Source organism: Bos grunniens, chromosome 26 (genome assembly GCF_055505025.1).
Source record: "Bos grunniens cultivar Pamir isolate PY7600 chromosome 26, Bosgru_T2T1.0, whole genome shotgun sequence".
Lineage (NCBI taxonomy): Eukaryota > Metazoa > Chordata > Mammalia > Artiodactyla > Bovidae > Bos > Bos grunniens.
The window spans coordinates 40,292,434-40,309,057 of NC_141190.1; the positions used below are offsets into that span (position 1 = coordinate 40,292,434).

The following is a 16,624-nucleotide window of genomic DNA, read 5'->3' on the forward strand; positions in this document are numbered from 1 at the left end:
CTACTTCTGCTTTATTGATTATGCCAAAGCCTTTGACTATCTGGATCACAACAAACTGTGAAAAATTCTTCAAGAGATGGGAATACCAGACCACCCGACCTGCCTGCTAAGAAATCTGTATGAAGGTCAAGAAGCAACAGTTAGAACCAGCCATGGAACAACAGACTGGTTCCAAATTGGGAAAGGAGTACGTCAAGGCTGTATATTGTCACCTTGCTTATTTAACTTATATGCAGAGTAAATCATGTGAAATGCCAGGCTGGATGAAGCACAAGCTGGAATCAAGATTGCTGAGAGAAATACCAATAACCTCAGATATGCAGATGACACCACCCTTATGGCAGAAAGTGAAGAAGAACTAAAGAGCCTCTTGATGAAAGTGAAAGAGGAGTTGAAAAAGTTGGCTTAAAACTCAACATTAAAAAACTAAGATCATTGCATCCAATCCCATTGCTTCATGGCAAATAGATGGGGAAACAATGGAAACATGAGAGACTTTATTTTTTTGGGTTCCAAAATCACTGCAGATGGTGACTGCAGCCATGAAATTAAAAAACTATAAAGGGAGAGCTGGACTATAAAGAAAGATGAGTGCCGAAGAATTGATGCTTTTGAGCTGTGGTGTTGGAGAAAATTCTTGAGAGTCCCTTGGACTGAAAGGAGATCCAAATAGTCAATCCTCAAGGAAATCAGTCCTGAATGTTCACTGGAAGGACTGATGCTGAAGCTGAGACTCCAATACTTTGGCCATCTGATGTGAAGAACTGACTCATTGGAAAAGACCCTTATGCTGGGAAAGATTGAAGGCAGAAGGAGAAGGGGACAACAGAGGATGAGATGGTTGGATGGCATTACCAACTCGATGGACATGAGTTTCAGCAAGCTCCAGGGGTTGGTGATGGACAGGGAAGTCCGTGGGGTTGCAAAGAGTCAGACACGACTGAGCAACTGAACTAGAACTAGAGACACCCCTGTGTTGAACAGGGTTTATGGCTCATGCCTTGCCATACACATCTCTGATTAGATTCATAGGCTTAATTCTTGGAGGAGGGATTCCTGGGCCAAAGCATTTTTTCCCCTCTACTTTCATTAGCTTGCCATCCAGAAAGGTTGTATCAATTAACATTGCTCCTTGCAATGTGTCATCTGTTGGTTCTCCTTACCATTCCTGCTCAACTGTCTCCTGCTGGAGAAATCCTCACTGAACATTCTGTTCAATGTCTCACGCCCTATCCTATCATAGTATCATATCAAGCCTTTTTGTTTTTTAATAGCACTTACTTTAATCTGAAATGATGTTCAGTTCAGTTCAGTTCAGTCACTCAGTTGTGTCCGACTCTTTGTGACCCCATGAATCGCAGCATGCTAGGCCTCCCTGTCCATCACCAACTCCTGGAGTTCACTCAGACTCACGGCCATCGAGTCAGTGATGCCATCTAGCCATCTCATCCTCTGTCATCCCCTTCTCCTCCTGCCCTCAATCCCTCCCAGCATCAGAGTCTTTTCCAATGAGTCAACTCTTCACATGAGGTGGCCAAAGTACTGGAGTTTCAGCTTTAGCATCATTCCTTCCAAAGAAATCCCAGGGCTGATCTCCTTCAGAATGGACTGGTTGGATCTCCTTGCAGTCCAAGGGACTCTCAAGAGTTTTCTCCAACACCACAGTTCAAAAGCATCAATTCTTCAGTGCTCAGCTTTCTTCACAGTTCAACTCTTACATACATACATGACCACAGGAAAAACCATAGCCTTGACTAGACAGACCTTTGTTGGCAAAGTAATGTCTCTGCTCTTGAATATGCTATCTAAGTTGGTCATAACTTTCCTTCCAAGGAGTAAGCGTCTTTTAATTTCATGGCTGCAGTCACCATCTGCAGTGATTTTGGAGCCCAGAAAAATAAAGTCTGACACTGTTTCCACTGTTTCCCCATCTATTTCCCATGAAGTGATGGGACCAGATGCCATGATCTTCATTTTCTGAATGTTGAGCTTTAAGCCAACTTTTTCACTCTCCACTTTCACTTTCATCAAGAGGCTCTTTAGCCTCTTTCTGCGATAAGGGTGGTGTCATCTGCATATCTGAGGTTATTGATATTTCCCCCGGCAATCTTGATTTCAGCTTGTGTTTCTTCCAGTCCAGCGTTTCTCATGATATACTCTGTATATAAGTTAAATAAGCAGGGTGACAATATTCAGCCTTGATGTACTCCTTTTCCTATTTGGAACCAGTCTGTTGTTCCATGTCCAGTTATGGACATGTTATGTCCTGACCTGCATATAGGTTTCTCAAGAGGCAGGTCAGGTGGTCTGATATTCCCATCTCTTTCAGAATTCTCCACAGTTTATTGTAATCCACACAGTCAAAGGCTTTGGCATAGTCAATAAAGCAGAAATAGATGCCTTTCTGGAACTCTCTTGCTTTTTTGATGATCCAGCAGATGTTGGCAATTTGATCTCTGGTTCCTCTGCCTTTTCTAAAACCAGCTTGAACATCAATCAGGAAGTTCATGGTTCATGTATTGCTGAAGCCTGGCTTGGAGAACTTTGAGCATTATTTTACTAGCATGTGAGATGAGTGCAATTGTGCGGTAGTTTGAGCATTCTTTGTCATTGCCTTTCTTTGGGATTGGAATGAAAACGGACCTTTTCCAGTCCTGTGGCCACTGCTGAGTTTTCCAAATGTGTTGGCATATTGAGTGCAGCACTTTCACAGCATCATCTTTCAGGATTTGAAATAGCTCAACTGGAATTCCATCACCTCCACTAGCTTTGCTCCTAGTGATGCTTTCTAAGGCCCACTTGACTTCACATTCAAGGATCCATTATTTATTGGCATCCCTGTTTAGCGGCAACTCACTTGGCAGGTTGTAAACCCTGTGAGTGCAGGGGCCTTGCCTGCTGGGGGTCACTGCTGTTGGGCAGTGCCTTTCAACCAGTCAGCCGTTTCCACTACACTTGTGCATCTTGGCGTGCAGGATAAATTTGCTGAATGAACATATGTTTACCCATAATGTCAATGACACTTGTATCATCATGCATTAAAATTGTTATTTTTATTCTAAAACGAAGGATGCCAAGCATCTCTTAACACACTGCTGGTGACCAGTGGCCCCCAGGTGATGGCATGACTCCATTTGGTGTACTGAGGGGTAAGGCCCCTTTCCCAAGCCCTAACTTGGGTTTATAATTACTGTGGTTTGTTTCTTTTGGCTTAATTTTTCTCTCTTCTTGAAAAGTTATAGACAGTTACCCGAGTTATGTTTCCACTTCTGATTTGCAGCTACTAGTCTGCCAAAGCTTTGAAAGGAGAAAGCCACCTTATTAATATTGTGTATAAAATAAGAATGAATAGGTTTAGCTTGAGGGTCTGAATAGCTCTGCAGTGTTTAACTGCTTGAATATTCTGTGTGCCCAGAGGCTTTTTTGACTTCTTTTTTTTTGGTTCTTATAGGACGATTGGAGAAGGGAATGGCAATCCACTCCAGTATTCTTGGCTGGAGAATCCCATAATCTGGCAGGCCACACTCTATCGGGTTGCAAAGAGTCGGACACGACTGAGCGACTAACACTACTACTATAGGAGGATAGTATTGATAATTAAGTCCTAAATGAGCAGAGTATTGCAATTCTTGTTACTGAGGCTGTCTCTCCTTTGAGTACAAGGGGAAGCATGGCTAACATAGTAGTTAGATATTGAACAACTAGCGTATCTAGAGAATACTGGCAGTGGCTGTGCATCTGGGACGTGGCTGGGGGATGCTCTCAAGGGTCATGCCTCTGGACTCTGAATCTGGCTTCCTCTGTCCAAGGTTTTTATGAGCAACTTGGATAAGGACACAGAAAAAGCAGGCTTATCAAATTTGCGAATAACACAAAACCAAGATGGAAGGCTAATACGTAGGATAATAGAATCAAGATTCATAAAATTCTTGGCAGGAATGATGGGTCTGAAACTAACAAGGTAAGCCCTAACAGGATTACGTGTGAAGTCCTGCATCTCACTTCAACAGAGTAGGCTGCAGCTGCCAGCGACGGGAGGGGCCTGATTTGAAGGCCATTTGGGTAGCGAAGACCTCGTAAGGCCTGTGGGTTTCTTAGATGCAACATTAAAAAAACTAAGGATGCCTTATATACTGTTAACAGCAGTACGGCCTCCAGATCTAAGGATGGCAAATGGCCTCATAGAAATTCCTTCCCGCAGAACTTCTCTTCGTTGTCCATCTCCCCACAGCCTCACCCAACTCACATGGTGTTCAGACCCCAGCTGGGCTCCTTCTCTGAGGAACCTTCCCTGAGCCGGCAAGATGGAGTGAGTTATGCTCTCCTGGGTGCTCAGACAGCATCACGGCTTCCCCAGTGTAGTCTCCCCAAACCTTGTGGCTATCTGTCTGACTGTTCATCTTCCTCTTTGGATCCAGGGCTCTTGGAAGGCAGGGACTGTATCTTCTCCCTGAATGCTCCATTCTGAGCAGTGCTTTTGAACTGTGGTGTTGGAGAAGACTCTTGAGAGTCCCTTGGACAGCAAGGAGATCAAACCAGTCCATCCTAAAGGAGATCAGTCCTGAATATTCACTGGAAGGACTGATGCTGAAGCTGAAACTCCAATACTTTGGCCACCTGATGCAAAGAATTGATTCAGTGGAAAAGACCCTGATGCTGGAAAAGATTGAAGGCAGGAGGAGAAGGGGACAATAGAGGATGAGACAGTTGGATGGCATCACTGACTCAATGGACATGAGTTTAAGTAAACTCTGGGAGTTGGTGATGGACAGGGAGGCCTGGCGTGCTGCAGTCCGTGGGGTTGCAAAGAGTCGGACACGATTGAGCGACTGAACTGAACTAAGCAGTAACACTGCGATTGGCACACAACAGAGGCCAGTGGATGCCCTGGTCGGGGGTATATCCATTCTCAGAACCTGGGTAGGGTCCTGGACCAGCTAGTGACTGGTTTGCAGACTTTTTCCTGTGACAAACAGGCGATAGAATTGTGGATGCTCAGCTAGACCATGCCCAGGTGTAAGCCTCCAAGAAAGAAGGGTGTGGACCATCTCAGGGGTTCCAGGGCAGTGCAGGGAAGCACAGGGATTCAAGGCCTTGGTTCCTTGAATGCCTGAGCGTGAAGACAGCATGGAGCTGTCCAAGCACGTGCAACCACTGACTTGCTAGGAGCTACTCACTGACTGTGAAGAGAGGAGAGGAGTTTTAAATGGCAAATGTAGAAACTGAAAGCTAATGATAATAAGAACCATCACAATAGCTAACCCTTCCAGGCCCTCCCCAGGTGTCAGGCACTTTGTGTAACTGAGTCCCCATGGCCTCCCTGTGGGGTTTCAGTCAGTTCAGTTCAGTTCAGTTGCTCAGTCGTGTCTGACTCTTTGTGACCCCATGAATCGCAGCACACCAGGCCTCCCTGTCCATCACCAACTCCCGGAGTTCACTCAGACTCACGGCCATCGAGTCAGTGATGCCATTCAGCCATCTCATCCTCTGTCGTCCCCTTCTCCTCCTGCCCTCAATCCCTCCCAGCACCAGAGTCTTTTTCAATGAGTCAACTCTTCGCATGAGGTGGCCAAAGTACTGGAGTTTCAGCTTTAGCATCATTCCCTCCAAAGAAATGCCAGGGCTGATCTGCTTCAGAATGGACTGGTTGGATCTCCTTGCAGTCCAAGGGACTCTTAAGAGTTTTCTCCAACACCACAGTTCAAAAGCATCAATTCTTCGGCGCTCAGCTTTCTTCACAGTCCAACTCTCACATCAATACATGACCACAGGAAAAACCATAGCCTTGACTAGACGGACCTTATTTGGCAAAGTGATGTCTCTGCTCTTGAATATGCTATCTAGGTTGGTCATAACTTTCCTTCCAAGGAGTAAGCATCTTTTAATTTCATGGCTGCAGTCACCATCTGCAGTGATTTTGGAGCCCAGAAAAATAAAGTCTGACACTGTTTCCACTGTTTCCCCATCTATTTCCCATGAAGTGATGGGACCAGATGCCATGATCTTTGTTTTCTGAATGTTGAGCTTTAAGCCAACTTTTTCACTCTCCACTTTCACTTTCATCAAGAGGCTTTTGAGTTCCTCTTCACTTTCTGCCATAAGGGTGGTGTCATTTGCATATCTGAGGTTATTGATATTTCTCCCAGCAATCTTGATTCCAGCTTGTGCTTCATCCAGCCCAGAATCTCTCATGATATACTCTGCATATAAGTTAAATAAGCAGGGTGACAATATACAGCCTTGATGTACTCCTTTTCCTATTTGGAACCAGTCTGTTGTTCCATGTCCAGTTCTAACTGTTGCTTCCTGACCTGCATACAGGTTTCTCAAGAGGCAGGTCAGGTGGTCTGGTATTCCCATCTCTTTCAGAATTTTCCACAGTTTATTGTGATCCACACAGTCAAAGTCTTTGGCATAGTCAATAAAGCAGAAATAGATGTTTTTCTGGAACTCTCTTGCTTTTTCCATGATCCAGCAGATGTTGGCAATTTGATCTCTGGTTCCTCTGCCTTTTCTAAAACCAGCTTGAACATCTGGAATTTCACGGTTCACATATTGCTGAAGCCTGGCTTGGAGAATTTTGAGCATTACTTTACTAGCGTGTGCTGCTGCTGCTGCTGCTGCTAAGTCGCTTCAGTTGTGTCCGACTCTGTGCGACCCTATAGATGGCAGCCCACTAGGCTCCTCTGTCCCTGGGATTCTCCAGGCAAGAACACTGGAGTGGGTTGCCATTTCCTTCTCCAATGCATGGAAGTGAAAAGTGAAAGTGAAGTCGCTCAGTCATGCCCGACTCTTAGCGACCCCATGGACTGGAGCCTACCAGGCTCCTCCGTCCATGGGATTTTCCAGGCAAGAGTACTAGAGTGGGGTGCCATTGCCTTCTTACTAGCGTGTGAGATGAGTGCAATTGTGTGGTAGTTTGAGCATTCTTTGGCATTGCCTTTCTTTGGGATTGGAATGAAAACGGACCTTTTCCAGTCCTGTGGCCACTGCTGAGTTTTCCAAATGTGCTGGCATATTGAGTGCAGCACTTTCACAGCATCATCTTTCAGGATTTGAAATAGCTCAACTGGAATTCCATCCCCTCCACTAGCTTTGTTCGTAGTGATGCTTTCTAAGGCCCACTTGACTTCACATTCCAGGATGTCTGGCTCTAGGTCAGTGATCACACCATCGTGATTATCTTGGTCGTGAAGATCTTTTTCGTACAGTTCTTTTGTGTATTCTTGCCACCTCTTCTTAATATCTTCTGCTTCCGTTAGGTCCATACCATTTCTGTCCTTTATCGAGCCCATCTTTGCATGAAATGTTCCCATGATATCTCTAATTTTCTTGAAGAAATCTCAAGTCTTTCCCATTCTGTTGTTTTCCTCTATTTCTTTGCATTGATCTCTGAGGAAGGCTTTCTTATCTCTTCTTGCTATTCTTTGGAAGTCTGCATTCAAATGCTTATATCTTTCCTTTTCTCCTTTGCTTTTCACTTCTCTTCTTTTCACAGCTATTTGTAAAGCCTCCCCAGACAGCCATTTTGCTTTTTTGCATTTCTTTTCCATGGGGATGGTCTTGATCCCATGTGGGGTTTGGTGCTCCTCTATATCGGCTGAGCAGGTGAGACTCCAAGACCTTGTGTCAAGCCACCCAGCTAGTAAGCAGCAGATCACCAAAGCCTGTTCCCATGCTAAGGGCCTCTGATGCTGGGAATCTGCTGTCTGAAAGTTAAGCAGCATCTCCTCCAGAATCTAGGAAGTGTAGAAATTCAGTGGCCTCAGAGTTGGGCCAGCTTCCTAGAGCCCCTCCCCACGTCCTCCATCTGTGTGTCAAGCCTTCACTGGCCCATTCAGCTGCATTGTTAACTTGCAGATATTGGCTTCTGTGGGTCTTGAGGCATAGTAAGGTGATGGAAGACCTCACAGATCCAGAAGCCACACAGTCCTGGGTTTGAGTGTCCACAGCCACTTGCTGGCTGTGGGTCCCCAGTCCAGTCCCTTAACCTCTCTGAGCCTCAGCTGTGAAATGTAGAGTTAGCCTCTAGTTTTGTAAAGCACCTGATCCAGGGGGCCCCTGGCAAAAGATGGCTTGTGCTCCCATCTGCCATCAGATTCTTGGCTGTATTGTTCATGATTGAAATGGTTAGAAATCTGTTGTCCAGATAAGCTGAGCATATCCAGGAAAACAAAATGGACATAATTTGTCCACACTGTGTGTGTGGTGTGTAGAACTTTCCCTGCCTAACAGGTATCAGGGCAGAGGGAAGGGGCAGAAATACACTGTTGAACTCTGCTGGCCTCACGCTGCCCAGGGGATGTCCTGTATCCAGGCCTTGCTGCCCTTTGTCATCCTGACTGTCCTTGGCCTTGTCAGTTGTCTGGCATGTGTGTGTTGTGTGTGTGTGTGTATCTTCTCAAGGTGTTTTCTATAATTCTCTTCTGTAGCCAGAAAGATGATTACAGACCATTTGTTTGAGGGAATATCAGTAAATAGGTACATGGTTTTTCTTCTTTGAAATTATAGAGAAGGATTGTTTATTCCTCGACAAATTCTTCTTCACACTTGTTAGATGTCAGGCAGACCCTGACGATGTATCAGTGACCAAAACAGAGACCTTGCCCTCACGCAGCTTAAATCCTAATCGGGTGAGAAGTACCAGATTAGTAAGTACACAGGTGAAAGCAGTCAATTGGAGGGTGAAAAAAGTAGAAAAGCTATATGGGTGAGGAGGAAGGAGATAGCTGATTTGGGACACGTGTTGCTATTTCAAGTCAATGTGTTTGAGAAAACCTGGCAGACAGATGTTACTTGAGCAGAAACTGAAGGAAGTGAGGCGGGAGCCAGGTGGGTGCTTGGGAAGAGCACTCCCGTAGAGGGAAAACCTGGACACAATTCCCAAGTCAGGCCTGCTTGGCAAGTTCAAGGAGCCTCAGGAGGCCAGCGTGGTCAGAATGGAGTGAGAGGATGGTGCACGGATCGACTGGGCATTCGATTCCAGGCCCTGGGTCCAGCTGCCGTGTGCATCTGCGCCAGTCCCCACTGTCGAGAAGTCCTGCTTCTCCGCTGGGAGGTAGGGAGGGGAGATGACACACCCAGAACCTTAGCTCTGGGTAGTGAGCGCAGATTCTCACCTAGATCCACACGATTCTAAAGTCCTTGCACCTCCCAGCAGGCTGAGCTGGTGGAGACTCCACTCTCCCTCCGCTCTGCAGAGTCACCCTCCTGGTTCCCTATGTCCACGCCCAGCTTAGGGGGCTGGAGTCCAGCAGGGGTGTCTGCTGCAGCCAGCACAGCAGCTAGGGATCGAAAAGGGTCGACGCAAGGTTGGGAAAAAGAAACTAGAGACAGAATTAAAGTTTTCAAGATGGGACCAGGGGACTCAAGACCTCTTGGGTCAAGAGCCCTGTTCCTCGAGGCCGCATCACTTTATTTAGTGTCTCGGCATGCAGAAAGCATCTGCTGTGCTGCGATGAAGTCAGCTTCCTGTGTCCCCAGTCACGTCTCCCATTTTATTGATTACTTGAAACTATCTTTGCTATTTTCTTGTACAAGGGCTATCTTGTACAAGGGCTGGAGGTCATAGACCCACATATGCCTCGGGAAAACATCTTAGGGTGTGCACAAGCAGTGTTCTGAACTTGCGCTGACCCGGCATTCCAAGGTCCACACTGTTTGTCCTTAGCTGAGCAGGGCATGACAGCCCCAACTGATCAGCCCCTTATGTTGTATTGCTACATTTGGCTTTTATTCTTTTCCCATGGTGATTTTCTCATGGCTTAGCTGGAGCAACAGGCGGCTGACTATTAACTCCTGCAGGTGTCCATAGCATTGGCCAGGAGCAGAGATCTGCTCCTTCCTCCACCCTGTGGGGCACTCCCTGTCCAGCTTTAAGGCTCATCCCTGTGGAAGCTCTGTGGGAAGAGTATTTATCTAGGTTGGAATCGGAATACATTAGAAATTAGTGTTCGAGGCCAGGACACAGAGTTGGTCCTGGCCTCCATTAGCAGGGACGGGTGAGAGTGCCAAGTGACTCTTTCCAGGGCCGTGAGGTGGCTTTGAGAGAGGCAGGTGAAGTGCCTTGCTCGTGTGCAGACAGTGGCGCTTAGTAAGCCCATGCTCTGAGGGGTCTCATGAGGCCTGAGTGAGTTAATGCATGGAAAAGCACTCAGAACGTGCTGGGCACAGCGTGGATCCTTGGTCACCGTCCGCTGTGGTCACCAGCAGGGGCCTGGCACTGCCCTGGTCCCTGGATAAAGAAGGAGAGACAGTCAGTGTGCTGTGCTCTCGTGGTGCTTCCAGCCGGGCGGGCCCCAGCAACAGTGAGCAAATATTTGCGTGTAAGTGCCACAGGGGAAATTTAAGTGTGATGTAATAGTGCCTGAGCAGATATAAATATGTTACCATGTGGGGGATTTTCATCATGTCTCTCTTTCTCTCCTGTGTGTGTTTGTGTGTTGTGTAAATAACAACATCAGCAACAAAAAGGGGAGAGCCCAGGAAACTCCTTCACCTGCCGTTGCGTTATCACCCCCAGTGTGTGGCAGGGTAATATTCCCCCAGAGGTGTCCCCATCCCAACCCCTGGAACTTGTGAGTATGTTACTTTACACACCAAAGGGAATTAAGTGTGCAGATGTAATTAAGGTTGCTAATCAGTCAGCCTTGAGAATGGGAGATTATCCTGGATGATCCGGCTAGGATCTGTCTCATTCCATGAGTCCTTAAAAGTAGAAAGAGAATCAGAGGATCAGGCAGAAATATTTCCTGTGGACAGGACTGGACTTACTGTTGCTGGCTTTGAAGATGAAGGGCCCCTGTGCAAGGAAGGCAGGCAGTGTCCAGAAGGTGGAAAAGGCAAGGAAGTGAATTTTCGGTTAGAGCTTCTAGAAAGGAATGCAGTCCTGCCTAGCACTTGGATCTTCACTTGGTGAGATCTGCATCAGACTTTTGACCTCGGGAACACGTGTTGTTTAAAATGAATAAGCTTGTGGTTTTTTGTTATGTTGGTGAAAGGAGCCTAATACTATCGTCATTGTTGTTGTTGTTTTGTTTTTTTTTTTGGCCGTGCCTCGTAGCTTATGGGATCTTAGTTCCCCAACCTGGTCGGAACCCATGCCCACGGCCCCTTGCCATGGAAGCACAGAGCCCTAACGCCTGGACCACCAGGGACTTCCCTCTGGTTGGTTTTTAAGCCCATGGCTTCCCCCCTGGACTGTGAGCTCCCTGAGGGCAGGAGCCGTGCCTTATTCACTCTGGATCCCAGTGCTGGGCACTGCCTTCAGGCTGAACAAACTTTTGCTAACCTCTGCACCGGATCAAGAGCTGCACCTCGGAATTAGGGATGGAATGGCCTCCTTGATTCTCTTCCCTAAATCCAAACTCTAGTCTTGATGCTACCCACTTGGAAAGGCCTCCAAGGCTTAGGGACTGGCTGCCAGGCAAGGCCACTCTCAGCCACGAACAGGTGACACTGATGGAGAGAGAGCATGGCCTGCCTGCTCAGCTCCTAGCTAACGGGGCCTCCTTCCGAAGGGACGTCCTTATAAAGGAGAAGAATTCACGGGCAGAACTCAAAACATGCACATGTTCTTTTTTTTGATGCTGGATACTGTGGCTTCCTTGTAACATTTTTTAAAGGACAATTATTGATTCATTCAGCAAGGAAATAAGTGAGGTAAAGACAAATCGAAGCGAAAAGCCAAACAAAAGAGTAAAGGACTAAGACAGCTGAAAGAATGAAGAGACTTGGCCGTTGACCTTCCGAGCCGCCTCCTGCCTGCCTGTCTTTGTACAGAGGCCCCAGAGCAGGGGTGTCCCACCCTGGATGCCCAGAGAGTCTGATTTAATTGGTCTGGGGCAGGGCAAGGGCAGTGGGACTTTCAGAAGTTCCCGGAGTGAGTGTCGTGTGCAGCAGGGGTTGAGAATCAGTGCCCCTGGGCATTCCTGCTTTGCTTTGTTCTCCTGTTAGAAGCCTCCAAACCCTAAGAGTCATTCAGTGGTATTACTTGGTATTACAGTCAAGCATTTTACAAAAGGAGAAACCAAGGTCATAAGACCAGGGTCTCCATCTGAGGACTGTTCATGCCCTCCACAGATCCAGCTGGTGCTGTCGATGGCCTCAAACCAGAATGATCCCACCAGCTTCCATCTGTGAGTGACTTTCAGTTTTTCACACTTTTTCTTACTTCTTCCCAAATGCTCCGTATTTTTTGATTAGTTGATTTATAGCTATGCTGTAAAACTAAACCGTGTTAGTTTCTGCTGTACAGCATAGTGAATCAGCAACACATATCATATATCCACTTTTTGTTTCAGATTTCTTTCGCATATAGGCCATTACAGAGTATTGAGTAGAGTTCCCTGTGCTATACAGTGAGTCCTTATTAGTTACCTGTTTTATATATAGCCGTGTGTATGTCCCAATTTTCCCTCCCTCTGTTCCCCTCTGGTAACCATAAGTTTGTTTTCTACATCTGTGCCAAATGCTCCTTTAAAAGGTCAGCTGACAGAAGATATGCAGATGGCTAATAAACACATGAAGATATGCTCAACATCACTCATTATCAGAGAAATGAAAATCAAAACTACAATGAGACATTATCTGACACCGATCAGAATGGCCATCATCAAAACGTCTACAAACAATAAATGCTGGGAAAGGTGTGGAGAAGAGGGAACCCTCTTGCACTGTTGGTGGGAATGTGAATTGATACAGCCACTATGGAGAACAGTGTGGAGATTCCGTAAAAAACTAGGAATAAAACTACCATATGACTACTGGGCGTATACCTTGAGGAAACCATAATTGAAAGAGACATATGCACCCCCATGTTCATTGCAGCTCTATTTGCGATAGCTAAGACATGGAAGCAACCTTGATGTCCATCAGTTCTAATGAGGTGGATGGACCTAGAACCTATTATACAGAGTGAAGTAAGTCAGAGAAAATAAACACCATATATTAACGCATATATATGGAATCCAGAAAGATGGTTCTGATGAACCTATTTACAGGGCGGCAATAGAGAACAGATTTGTGGACACAGTAGGGGAAAGAAAGGGTAGGATGAATTGAAAGAGTAGGTTGGAAACATATACGTTACTCTATGTAGACTAGATAAGCCAGTGGGAATTTGATGTATGACTCAGGGAGCTCAAACTGGTACTCTGTGACAACCTAGAGGGGTGGGATGGGGTGGGAGATAGGAAGGAGGTTCAAGAGGGAGGGGACATATGTTTACCTATGGCTGATTTGTGTTGATGTGTGGCAGAAACCAACACAACATTGTAAAGCAGTTACCCTACAATTAAAAATAATAAATTAAAAAAAAAAGAAGCTAGTCATTTTTTTTTAAAGATCAGCTGATGCTTTGATGCAAACATGGCCCATCTGTCTCCACACTTCCCTTGATGATGCAGGACCACTTGGTGAGCATGAGCACAGGCTCTGAGATCTGGCAGCACTAAGACTGTATGGCCTCTGAGAGCCTCAGTTTGACCATCTGTAAAATGGGGATAGTAGTAATAATACTCCACAGGGGTTGTGAAGTTTGAAAGAAGACATATAGTGCATTCAAAGTGCCCAGAAGAGTGTGTGGTTTGTGAATGCCAGATGTTATAAATATTATTATATGAAATTACTATTAATAGAGGGACGAGAATGGGAGTTCAAGCATCAGAGCCAGTAACAAGTGTTGATGGATGCATCATCTTTCACTGGTGCTTTTCAGCGTGTTTTGGACAGTGCCCAGTGGGTCACTCCTTGACTGGACGAGAGAGAGTCTTCTCTTGGAGGAGGTAATTGTGAGTTTCCAAGCAAGTGTAAGTGAGGGCTCATTGGGCATTTACTCCTATTATTCCTCCCTATCTTGAGGTCTGCCTTCTCAGGACCATCTCCTGTACGGGCCCGGGCTCTTTGGCCAGAGCTCAGCCCCTCACTTACTCTACTATTCAGAAGGGACTTGCTGCCTTCTCCTGTGTGTTCTCCAGTACATAAAAATTTTCTGTGCAAGTAATTGCAGTATGGGGTAACAAGGAGGGTAATAGGGGGAGATAATTGTGGATAAATCAGCTTGATTACACACTTTCCCAAACTTGATTATCCGAATTTGCAAGGCTGTGCAAAATCTCGAAAGCCAATTAAGACCTTCCAGTAATGACTACAGATTCTGGGGAAGTTGCTCTTGTAAGTCTAGCCAGTTGGCCAACAGGTTGAGGATGGTGAGGACAATTCTTCTGCTTTGGATGTTTTTATACTTCACTGATAGCTGGGGAGTTGTATTGTCATGTAACATGTGGAGGTGGGAAGGTACCCACTCTTCTGCTGATTGGGCGTATAGTGATGCAGACTCGCTGTTGGCGTTCTGCAAGGTTGTCATGCTGGTTAGTAATATTGCCAGTTGCACTGGATGCTGATTCATTTGAAGACACGTGATACCGCTGATAAAATAAAAAGTTAAAGAAACTCTGGGAAGTCATTTTAGGGGAGAAGCATCAGTTGGTTTATTTAGTTACATACTTATAGCTTCCTTTCCCCAATACTACTTGACCTTTAAACTCAGGTTGTAGCCTGTTTTGGGCTTACTGAGATGTGATAGTTGCTCAGTTGTGTTTGACTCTGTGACTCCATGGACTGTAACTCACCAGGCTGTTCCGTCCTTGGGATCCTCCAGGCAAGAATACTGGAATGGGTAGCCATTCCCTTCTCCAGGGGATCTTCCGACCCAGCAGTCAAACCCAGGTCTTCTGCATTGCAGGCGTCTGAGCCACCAGGCAATTGACTCAGACAATTGACGTGTAACATTGTATACAATGTGTTGATTTGATACACTTATATATTGGGGAGTGATTAGCAGTAGTTAATACCTGCATTACATCCCGTAATTAATATTTCTTTATTTGTGGTGAAAACATTTCAGACTACTCTCTTAGCAAATTTCAAGTATATCAGTTCAGTTCAGTTCAGTCGCTCAGTCGTGTTCGACTCTTTGCGACCCCATGAATCACAGCACGCCAGGCCTCCCTGTCCATCACCAACTCCCAGGGCTTACTCAAACTCATGTCCATTAAGTCGGTGATGACATCCAGCCATCTCATCCTCTGTCGTCCCCTTCTCCTCCTGCCCCCAACCCTCCCAGCATCAGAGTCTTTTCCGATGAGTCAACTCTTCACATGAGGTGGCCAAAGTACTGGAGTTTCAGCTTTAGCATCAGTCCTTCCAAAGAACACCCAGGACTGATCTCCTTTAGGATGGACTGGTTGGATCTCCTTGCAGTCCAAGGGACTCTCAAGAGTCTTCTCCAACACCACAGTTCAAAAGCATCAGTTCTTCGGCACTCAGCTTTCTTCACAGTCCAACTCTCACATCCATACATGACCATAGGAAAAACCATAGCCTTGACTAGACAGACCTTTGTTGGCAAAGTAATGTCTCTGCTTTTTAATATGCTGTCTAGGTTGGTCATAACTTTCCTTCCAAGGAGTAAGCGTCTTTTAATTTCATGGCTGCAATCACCATCTGCAGTGATTTTGGAGCCCAGAAAAATAAAGTCTGACACTGTTTCCACAGTTTCCCCTTCTATTTCCCATGAAGTGATGGGACCGGATGCCATGATCTTAGTTTTCTGAATGTTGAGCTTTAAGCCAACTTTTTCACTCTCCTCTTTTACTTTCATCCAGAGGCTTTTTAGTTCCTCTTCACTTTCTGCGATAAGGGTGGTGTCATCTGCATATCTGAGGTTATGGATATTTCTCCCAACAATCTTGATTCCAGCTTGTGCTTCTTCCAGCCCAGTGTTTCTCATGATGTACTCTGCATATAAGTTAAATAAGCAGGGTGACAATATACAGCCTTGACGTACTCCTTTTCCTATTTGGAACCAGTCTGTTGTTCCATGTCCAGTTGTAACTATTGCTTCCTGACCTGCATATAGATTTCTCAAGAGGTAGGTCAGGAGGTCTGGTATTCCCATCTCTTTCATAATTTTCCACAGTTTATTGTTAGAACTAACACCCCAAAAAATGTCCTTTTCATGATAGGGAACTGGAATGCAAAAGCAGGAAGTCAAGAAACACCTGGGGTAATAGGCAATTTAGGCCTTGGAATACGGAATGAAGCAGGGCAAAGACTAATAGAGTTTTGCCAAGAGAACGCACTGATCATAGCAAACACCCTCTTCCAACAACACAAGAGAAGACTCTACACATGGACATCACCAGATGGTCAACACTGAAATCAGATTGATTATATTCTTTGCAGCCAAAGATGGAGAAGCTCTATACAGTCAGCAAGAACAAGACTGGGAGCTGACTGTGGCTCAGATCATGAACTCCTTATTGCCAAATTCAGACTTAAGTTGAAGAAAGTAGGGAAAACCACTAGGCCATTCAGGTATGACCTAAATCAAATCCTTTTTGATTATACAGTGGAAGTGAGGAATAGATTTAAGGGATTGGATCTGATAGACAAAGTGCCTGATGAACTATGGACGGAGGTTCGTGACATTGCACAGGAAACAGGGACCAAGACCATCCATATAGTACAGTATTATTAGCTGTCATCGCTCTGCTGTAAGCTAGATCCCCAGCACTTACTCATCTTCGTAGCTGGAAGTTTGTGCCCTTTGACCAGGTTTCCC

The 16,624-nt window shown here is 45.7% G+C and overlaps 1 protein-coding gene across 6 annotated transcripts in view; it reads left to right on the forward strand.

Moving 5' to 3' along the window:
* The window catches only part of PLPP4 (phospholipid phosphatase 4), a 146,943-nt gene that overhangs the window by 25,285 nt on the left and 105,034 nt on the right, over positions 1-16,624 (forward strand). Inside the window, exons 1-3 of one of the 6 annotated variants that reach the window (XM_086378671.1) lie at positions 8,823-9,058; positions 10,464-10,577; positions 12,082-12,137. The exons of 3 other annotated variants lie outside the window; for them this stretch is intronic. In XM_086378671.1, the coding sequence (XP_086234797.1) occupies positions 12,100-12,137 (38 nt within the window). In that variant the 5' untranslated portion in view covers positions 8,823-9,058; positions 10,464-10,577; positions 12,082-12,099. Of the gene's footprint in view, positions 1-8,822; positions 9,059-10,463; positions 10,578-12,081; positions 12,138-16,624 lie in introns of those variants that run through there. 2 more of the 6 variants (XM_086378672.1, XM_086378676.1) reach the window with 2 other exon arrangements.